Below are 10,083 nucleotides of genomic sequence, written 5' to 3'. Positions count from 1 at the left end.
CTGTGGATCGTTCAGTTAACAACACAGTATTAACAACCAAGCGTATGTAAACTTTTGAATGCGGTCCTTTTTATAAATTCAACTATTGTTTTCTTTTGTGGACTATATATATACATCTTTCATGTGAAATGTCGTATTCAGGTCAGTACTAAATAAAAAAATAACATGCATTTTGTATGATCCCTCTTATTTTAGTAAAATAATTAACATTTTGCAGATTCTGCATGGTGTATGTAAACGTTTGACTTCAACTGTAATTTACAACTATTAATTCATGGATTGGTGTCTGGATACTGAAATTTTAAAATCATTTTAACGTAACCACACTCAACTAGCACAGTCGTGGAAATTCACTGGATAAAGTGTGTGGGAAATGTGTTTTAATACAGCAAGCATCAAGTACCTTTTATTGTATTGCATAACCATTACCTTCGCTTTAATATTACTGCCTGTCCATCTGTTCCTTAAAGTTTGTCTCGATTGAATTATGGATTATATCTTTCAAGTTAGGCCTATCATTTTACACATGCTAGATCACATTACTTCAGAGGCAGGCTGTGCTTGAGAAGCCTTTGTTGCTGCATGATCCTCAGAATTTACAGTATGTTCTCCCTCTCTTTCCCTCATTTCAGTTTTCCTATTATGCTTTCTCATCCCTCACAAATTGGCAGAAAACTGAGGGTGACTGGGGTCTTGTTCACCTGATCTTAACTTTGTGGAAGGTCAGACGTGCCTCCGTCACAGTCGTGACTTACAGCAGGAAAGATCAGCTGTGTGAATCTGTGACGCATCTCCCTCCTGTTTCACTGTCCTCATTGTCTCCTTCAGCTATTTGTAGAGCTGCCAAATTGGCTTTTTAAAGTGAGTCTGTTTGCTGGAAAATGTTTTGAATCTCCACAGGGTTGCAGGAATTGGTTACTAGTTCTGACAAAATGGTTTAGTACTTCGTCTTTCCTGTTTAAGTTTGTTTGTGTGCCTGCCTAATGGAGAAAAAGACCATTAAGAAGGAACGAAGGGAGACTCACTATGATTCAGGGACGATTACGGGGCAGAACAGTAACAGATGAGCTTGTAGTCATGCGCCAGATGCACTAGCTCGCAGTCAAGAGTGGTGTTAATCTGTTTCGTTTGGTGGCTCATTAAAGGCTTGCTGTCTTTTTTGTCTTAGTTACAGCTTTCTGAAAGTGTAATAACAATGTATAAGAAGAGGTTATGTTGTGTGATCCGTTCTATATGTTTGTGTCCTGGAGCAGTTTCTCGTGGTGACTGTCTCAGTAGTGCAGTAGTGTGACTCAGTGCTGTTGAGGCGGTGATACTGTCACTTCTCAGTTTCTGTCCGCATGCGTGGGCGCGCGCGCCCGGTGACTCATCCCTGCTTTTCACCGTGTGCGTGTTCGTGAGCGAATGAGTGAATGAGTAGGCAGGTTATGTGGGTAAACCTTACTGTCCTGTCTCCACGCGCATTCATTAGTTGTGATTCATCCAAATTACCAGCAGGATGCGCAATTTCTCACTTATTAGCCTTACATCCAAGAGTGGGTGAGTTCATTTGTATCGGTACATCAATTTCAGTGTTTTCCTTGCGTCTACTAACCAGGTAAACGCCATTAACCACTGTCCACCAACCTTTTATTTTCTCTCCCTTGTGTGCGTGTATATGTGTGGGAGAGACAACATTGCCAGAGTTAACACTGTTGCTGAGAGAAGTGTCGAGTTTTTACCTCAGGACGGGTTTGTTTTGTGTTTTATCATGTTTAACCATTTAACTCTCGAGGGACATCACTTTTCTTTTGCTTTTTAACCGTTTTCGTCGTTTAGCTATTATATGTAGCCTGATACCTTCTACATTAATAGGCTCGTTTTAAAGTGTAGCTAAGATGTGATATTAGAAATATCATGTCATGTTGGCATAAGAGATGCCTACAATTAATATGTGTTAATTATACATTGTACATTATTATTGTTGTTTACGTTTATAGTGATTATACACGATTTTAGTTGTTAAAGTTATTCTTATAATAATCTTTTAACTTTATCTGCTTCCGACATATCATGTCAATATTAAATTCCAGCTATTAACTTGTAATTCATATAATTAATTTTATTTTTAAGTATCTTACAGCAAATCCTATGTAGCCTATGCACTACCAGTAAAAAGTTTTTCAAAATTAAGATTTTTAATATTTAAATATTTTTTTTAATATATAAATATTTATCTGCTTACCAAGCCTGCATTTATTTGATCCAAAATACGGCAAAAGCGGTAATATTAGGAAATATTTTTACTATTAAAAAAAAACTGCTTTCTATTTGAATATATTAAAAAAATTAATTTATTCCTGTGAACAAAGCAAAATTTAACAAAGCAAAACTTAAGTGTCACATGATCTTTCATAAATCATTCTAATATGCTGATTTGCAGTTCAAGATTTTTTATTATTGTTATTTTTAGGATTCTTTGATGAATAGAAAGATCCAAAGATCAGCATTTGAAATAAAAAGCTTTTGTAACATTATACACTACCATAGCTATAATTATAATTATTACTTTTATTTAGTAGAGATGCTTTAAATTAATCAAAAGCAATTAAAAAGACATTTATTATGTTACAACATATTTCTATTTCAGATAAATGCTATTCTTCTTAACTTTCTATTCATCAAAGAAAACTGAAAAAATTCTAATAATAATAATATTTTTTTTGAGTAGCAAGTAAAGAATATTAGAATAATTTCTGAAGGACCATGCAGTAATGATGCTAAAAATTCAGCTTTGAAATCAGGAATAAACTCCATTTTAAAATATTTTAAATAGTAAAAAATATTTCAGAATTTTACTGTTTTTAGTGTACTTTGGATCAAATAAATTCAGGCTTGGTGAGCAGAAGAGACTTTTTTTAAAAAACATTACAAAACTTACTGTTCAAAAACTTTTGAATGTAGTATAATTACGTGGATGTTGTTGTTATGGAAGTGGTCTAATTATTAACAGTAAGGATAAACTTAATTTTATTGATGATAAATTATTGCTTTATTTAAAGTACAAACGTAAACATTTATATAGGGTCGATAGGTAATGTCATATAGATCTATGAAAGGACATTTAAATACACGTTTCTCATTGAAAATAGACTATAATAAAACTTTAATTAAAAAATAATAAATAAGGGAGTAACAAATAATACGCGTTGTAGGCTGATTTAGTATATAGCCATCACTTAAATCGAAAAATAATTTCGAATATTTTAGAATAGAGATTCTAAAATCCTAAAGTGATTTTGAGTTGCTCCCCTATTAATCGATTGTCGTTTTATAGAAGTGAAGACTACTTAAGTAGTAACTAAATTCTGCTGAAACTATAATACGTTTTCTGCAGCAGGCGCTTCGATCAGCCTTTCAAAAAGGCGCGAATTGCCCATCACCTCACAGCGTGGGCTCGGCAAGATCTCTGGCGTTCAGATCCCACACTCACCGTGATCCTGACAGCGCGCGTTACGTAAAACGGAACGGCTCAATAATTCATACGCAAGCCTTTTTAAAGCTGAGCCGCCTTCAAACGATGACCTGCACCGGTCTGAGTCTGTCTTTCCCCCTCACACACACCACACGCACACGATAAAGACACCAAACAACCATAGACCGTGATTGAGTTTGCTAAATTTTATTTGACAAAGTATTCTCCTGTTGTTGTTGTTTTTCCTCACTCACTCTCTTTTTGTTTCAGTATTGTCATATTTACAGTAATAAAAAATAAATCATTTTTAGGAAGGTTTACATTCCACACTTACATTGCAACGTGTAGCATGTTCCTTTCATAAAGTGCATCGTACTTGTCAGATTTCAGTTCACAATACAAAGAGAAACAAACAAAGCAAGAAAATGATCAACAACGATTACATCACAGTATCAGAGCACCCATCCACATCTCTGACCGCAATTGTGCTGACAGTTCACCTACACAAAAAAAGAAAACATTCCTTAGCTCTATAGATGATTGCAAAAGTGATTGTAGATCATAGTGAGACTTCATCGGTAACGCACAGAGATTTGGATTTCGGAGAATGGGCTTCATTTGGGTGCAGTGGTTACATAACCCCAGAGGCTCTTCTAAAGGCCTACTGTCTCTCTCCCCTCCCTTATTTTAGGAAGGCGCCTTCTCGCTCTAATGTAGCTGTTGATGGGAAACACAGAGCTCTGCTTAATGGCCCAGAAAACGGATTTCAAGTACCCTAGATAAATGTAACATTTCATGCTCTTCAAGGTTATTTTTAGCAGGGCCAGATTTAGTGGTAATAGAGCTTTCGTGTGGTTAGGTGCCGTCATTCAGACGACCTCTCTCCATTTATGTACATCAGCGCCGACGTCACGACAGGTACGCTGCTCTCACGCTAGATCTTTGTAACTCTCAAAAAGAAGCCTCCGTCGCCTGCTCTGCAGCTCCAGAGGAATGCAGTCATCTTATATTTTATCCACTACTGACTGACTGAAGATATGTGAAATTCTAGATGGCTGGCTGCCTGGCATACTTCATACTTCTGTGATGATATCTGCGGTGTTAGTAATTAGATAGGTCACTTTTGAGCATGAGGCTGGGGGTGGACCATCTGTCTGTAGTCTGGCACACAAAAGGGCTGTCCCAGTCCAACAGAACGCTAAAGAGAGGACTGCATTGCTCTGCCGGTAGCCGTAGTATGCTCCAATGTCCAAGAGAGAGGGTGGACTGCAGCCGTTCCCTTGGCGTAGAACATGCGCACCACCTGGTTCTTTGAATCTATTTTTGAGTTTTAACTTTTAGACCCAACTGTTAATACTAACCGCTACTAAACTAACGATGTCCTGTTTGCCTAGAAGTCGACTACCTGGACACCAAGCTGTGCTTCGACCACTGCAAATTTGAAGGTGAATGGTACTGCCGACACAGTCAGGTGATGTAACTCATAAACCTTGTTTTTACTGATCTGGTAAATGCGTTAAAATCAATAAGACACTAGTAAGTGTAATTATGGCACTTTCTGCCTTGCCAACACTTTTTTGTTTCGTTTGATTTTTTGTTTACTTCTTTTTTTCTGATTTTGCTTTTTCTAGGAAACCATCAATAAGAATACAGGTACTGAACACACACACATATACACGCACACACACCAAAACGACATCATAAAACTCATGCCCTGATGTGTATAAAAATATATGTTTCCATACAGCATTGCATAAGAAAAATAACCGCTGCACCCCTGAACGAACTGAATCTATGGCATCCCATTGAGTACATTGTAGTTGAAATACATTACATAACGGTAGAGAGTTGCTGAAAACATTGATATTTGCCAAGTGTTGTGTATTACTGTACGTGGGGTGGGTTATTTTTTTATAAGTGGGCACAGTGTGACAGGTCACTGAACCCCACTCCTGACATAAGTGAGTGGTATATAAACAAATGGTTTTCTCGCTTTCACACACACACACACACACACACGCACAATCAGGCGTATCTCACAATCGTGCGAAAAAAAAAAAAGACTGGAGAATTGTTCCACAGTGTCCAGACTGTGAAATAACTCTACGAAAAAGTCCATCAGATTTCGTACAGGTCACTAAGAGTATTGAGGTTAGTCAGAGGGCACCTGAATGGGCTCCCAAGGCCAACTTTGAATACTTGTACTACAATGTGAAAGCACATCCTAAAAAACAGTACAGTTGATTTAAAGAGTTGAAACACCCTGGTCTCACTAACCTACTCTCAGTCTGATTTTATCATGTTCAAGTCAGGAAGTAAAATTAGCTCTGTTGATGGCCTCATTGTGATTGTAGCTCTATCAATGAACGGTACGCGTTAATTCATTATTGCAGAAGAGAAAAGGTAAGGCCTAAATTAAGTTACTTTGCCGCAAATGAGGGGTCGTCAAAGAACAGCTGTGACATTCATACCCCCTTTGAAAACACAAGGCTTTGTTAAGGTCACATTTCAAGCTGCACAAATATCTATGCATATAATATAAAATATCACAATGACTAATCCTTTAGCTTTTAGTGATGTTTCTTTTGCGCCATTTTGAAAGGCATAGTGGTTTTGAGTTCATGTGGCTGTTTTTTATTTTTTTGGTTGTATAGCATAATATAAACCCAATTTGGCAGATTTAATGATGTTTTTTAAATCCCACATGCTATTTCAAAGTCTTTTTGCCGGAATCTTAACTGAAGTCCCTTCTGTCCCTTTTTGGCCTAGTTATCTGATCTTTTAATAGGCCTTCATGCAGATCTATTTACACTCAAGCCTGCCCCTAACATTGATCCCTGATCTGACGGACTAATTGTACAGTCTACACACTCAATTATATCTTATAATCACCGGGATCATTTTTCTGTACAGACCCAGAAGCGTTTGTCTTATTTAAACGTTCATGTCTCAGTTGGCCTTTTGCAAAGATGTTGCCTGACGTCGAATTTAAAACGTTGTGGCTGACACCTCATTTCGCGCTCAGACCTTCATTAACCCCGTCGTTTCACACAGAAACTGAAACGTGTGCTCAATAGATTGCGGAGACCAAAAATGTGTGAAAATATGATTTGATTTACAACTTCGTGGCGGAAGATATTTCACTGTCATTAGGGACATTAGACAATAAACCAATTCAGCATGTCTAAACAAATTGGCTTTTCCCAGGGATCTTTAAATTTGTGAAATTTCACTGCCAATGATGTGTAGCAACATATAAATCTCGTTTAAATGAAAAGAGGGCATTTTTTTCTGCTTTCTAAAAAAGATTTGATCAAATTGGCTGTAAAGCGGCAGATGCCGGAAGCGTTATAATTTTCGCTCACGGGACCGTGTTTTCTCTTTGTCATTCATACATTTTTAAGTGAACACAGATTTAAGTGTTAGAGGTGGGTAGGGAATAGCCTCATTGTACCTGCCGCTGTCCGTGGTGCTGAAAGACCTCCTTGTAGCTTGAACGTGTACATGTAAGCTATCTTTACACGTTTCAAGTTAGTTTTGTAATCATTTTTGCTGTTAATGGTATTTTATTTTAGAGATATATATAGTATATCGATTTGTGTCACTGGCCCTGTACTGCGTATCTCAGATTAGTCTGATGTTCAATTTGAATGGTCTCACATCTGGTATAATTTGAAATTTTGTGCATAGAGGTCTACTATGCATTAAAGACATCTAATTATACATTGCAGGTTGACATCTCAGATTGCAACACCAGCAACGTTTGACTGGGATCCCACCAAGGGAGGACATCATATCATTAACAACGACACAGTACAAAGTAATTACGTGAGTCCGACCTATACATCGCTCGATGTCCTTGGCCGCAAGGAGAAGTTGGACGGCACACATCCGCAGCAGGCTAGCCACAGGGATTTCTGGATGTCCGGATTTCTGTAAGCGTATATGATTGGGTTTATGACCGAGTTGCATGTCGCCGGCAGCACAGTTGCATACGTGTAGATCATCGGGTAGCTGGAGTCTGCCACAATCGAATACATGGCAAAGGGCATCCAACATGCGGCAAAGGTGCAGAGGATGACGGAGAGCGTGGAAACGCCTTTCGTGGTGGAAATAGCCATGAACTGGTGCTGAACAGCGATTTGCTGCGCATGGCGGAAGGCAATCTTACAGATCTGTAGGTAAAGCTGCATCATGAGGGCAAACACCAGCAAGAACGTCACAGCGAGCACCACAGCATTGTTCTTGGTGACCGGCCGGCAGATACTGCAGCTGGCCTCGTCTCGGAGGCAGTTCCATCCGAGCACTGGCAGTAGGCCCAGGATGATGCACACCAGCCAAATGAGAACCACCATGACATAGGTGAATGTCACCGTGCGCTCCGTGTGGTAGGTCAGAGCGTTGTAGAGGGACAGGTAGCGATCCACCGTGATGGCCAGGATGTTGAGCACAGACGCGGAGAAGGCCGCAATCAGCAAGCCGACGGAGATCAGAGTCACAAACTCCGTGTTCAGCATATAGATGAAGACAAAGTTGAGAATGAGGCCGAGTCCCGCGAGCAGGTCCGCAAACGCGAGGCTCCCTATCAGAATGAACATGGGGGCTCTCAAGGTGGGCGTGTAGAAGAGGATGGCGATCACGATTGCATTCTCGCAGGAGATGAGCGTGCCTGTCACGCACAGTGCAATGTCCCACGGGCTAACGGCAAGCGGCCTCAGCTCTGCCGTGCGCACAGGTGACGAGTTCCGCACATCCAGGAGATTCCACGTGCCCGCCGTGGAGAGGGAAGAGGTGTTCTGAAGTTGGTTGCTCATTGCTGCTGCAAGAGAGTGAATCATAGCTGATGGTGGGGGGAGGGTGGGGGGGGGTGAAAGAGAGAGAGAGAGGGGTGCGGTAGTGAAGATAAGAGAGAATGTGTATGTCAGTGGAAAGGCAGTGGGAATAGGATATCTGTTAAAAGAAATATGCCTAAAGCCCCCAAAACCTGATGAAACACTCTCTTATTCTTAGGCAGTCAAGAATGAAATAGTTAGGCTAAGTAGGGTAGGTGTTTACAAATTTTGTCATTAGCTAGAATTGTCAGATTTCATCATTATAGCTTTATAAGTGTTGATTTGTGCTTATTAAGTGCTGTTCAGTTTCTAATTAAGCACACTGTGAAGCAGCAAAACAATGTAGCAAATTGCATCCAGAAGGGCTGTAAATATACAAGATTTCGCTTAGTTTACTGCTGCATGTGCATTTCGTCGCCAAAAGGCTATTAATCAGGCAGCAGTCCCGACAAAACGCACGCACTTCACTTTGTTTCTATTTTTAGTAATTGTCTAAAAATAAGACGCGCCACCTCAGTGCACGGGTCTCTTATGAAGGCATGGTGTATATGCTTCCAGAATCCACAATGATGCGCTTTTGCCTGACGCCATAGACGCAGGCACATTTTAACTCATTCATTCATAAATTTTCACCTCACAGACCTGGCTATATATAAACTGACCAAGAAAAGACTGCAAAGGACTCGGAGAGGTCAACCCTCCGTTAATTCGTTCAAATACACCGGTGCCCGTTGAGAAACAATCATCGCGATTTAATGACACGTTTAACTAAGGCATTTTCTCACAAAAGAAAGCGCAAGTGCGCATCACTCAGCAGACAGTACCTCAGTGCCATGAAGCTGCAATGCCTTTTTCTCCCCCGAGCTCCCGCGCAGTCCGTGCCTGTCATACGAGAGGAGATGGAGATGAGAGGGGAGATGGAGGACCCAGAAAGAGACGGAGAACAACATAAAATTAGAAGTAAAATGCCCTTTGTTTCACGCAGTTGAGTAAAACCGTCATCTTTGGCGGGTTAAGTCCTGTGGAAAGGCGAGGTGCTCGTCGGTTAGCATGGCTAATACTGTTGGTAGGACGATAGCTCTGCCTCGCTTGATATTCCCCCCATTGGACCTCACCGATGATTCTCCCCTCTGACGTCAAGAGTCCTCACAACAGTCATGATCGAGTCTGTGAATCAGAGATGCTGTGGACGGAATATTAATAATAAAACACGTTCAGACAACACGAATCCAACCATGAGGTTCAAGAGACAAGCGTGTCTCACTGTGTCGTTCCCCCGGTACCGGACCCAAGGTCGCCAGTAGCTGCTGCCGCTTTGCGCAAAACAGCACGGTTCTTTCTTCCTCTTTTCTTCAAGATTCCCGACCACACCAAACTGTCCTGCTCACACAAAGCCAGAGCACCGCTGTCACTTGTTTTAGCTATCCAAATAAGTCTACTTTGCGCGTCTCTATTGTTACATCTCACGTCCCCTCTTATGACTTTCATGTGTCTCTTACGTGATATTACGCAAGATATTTGCACCCAAAAGTCCTAGAAAAAATAGAATCGTGATGATTATGTATTATCTCGAATCAGGTGTTGTTTGTAAGACGTATTGTAGTGTTGAAAGGTGTGTTTCATTCAAGAGTTGGATGAGTGTTCAGTGGTGCGTGCGTCTCCCACTATGAGGACACTGTCAAATACTCCAACAGCAGATGTCTTTACAAGGCTGTTTATTTTTGGAAAGTCACATTTCCTTGAATTGTGCATCTGCTAGGACATACTGGCAGATGATCACGAAAATTAGATGGCATA

At 40.3% G+C, this 10,083-nt stretch overlaps 1 protein-coding gene across 1 annotated transcript; it reads right to left on the bottom strand.

The window, feature by feature from the left end:
* Nucleotides 1–3,645: 3,645 nt before the first annotated feature.
* On the bottom strand, nucleotides 3,646–9,620 carry gpr185b (G protein-coupled receptor 185 b). Its single transcript, XM_073837226.1, has 2 exons — nucleotides 9,111–9,620; nucleotides 3,646–8,294 (listed from the first exon to the last, which is right to left on the bottom strand). The coding sequence occupies exon 2, from the start codon at nucleotides 8,290–8,292 to the stop codon at nucleotides 7,294–7,296; it is 999 nt and encodes a 332-aa protein (XP_073693327.1). The 5' UTR covers nucleotides 8,293–8,294; nucleotides 9,111–9,620; the 3' UTR covers nucleotides 3,646–7,293.
* Nucleotides 9,621–10,083: the final 463 nt, after the last annotated feature.

The sequence above is a fragment of the Garra rufa genome, chromosome 3 (genome assembly GCF_049309525.1).
Source record: "Garra rufa chromosome 3, GarRuf1.0, whole genome shotgun sequence".
NCBI lineage: Eukaryota > Metazoa > Chordata > Actinopteri > Cypriniformes > Cyprinidae > Garra > Garra rufa.
This window is presented reverse-complemented; position numbering and strand designations above follow the sequence as displayed.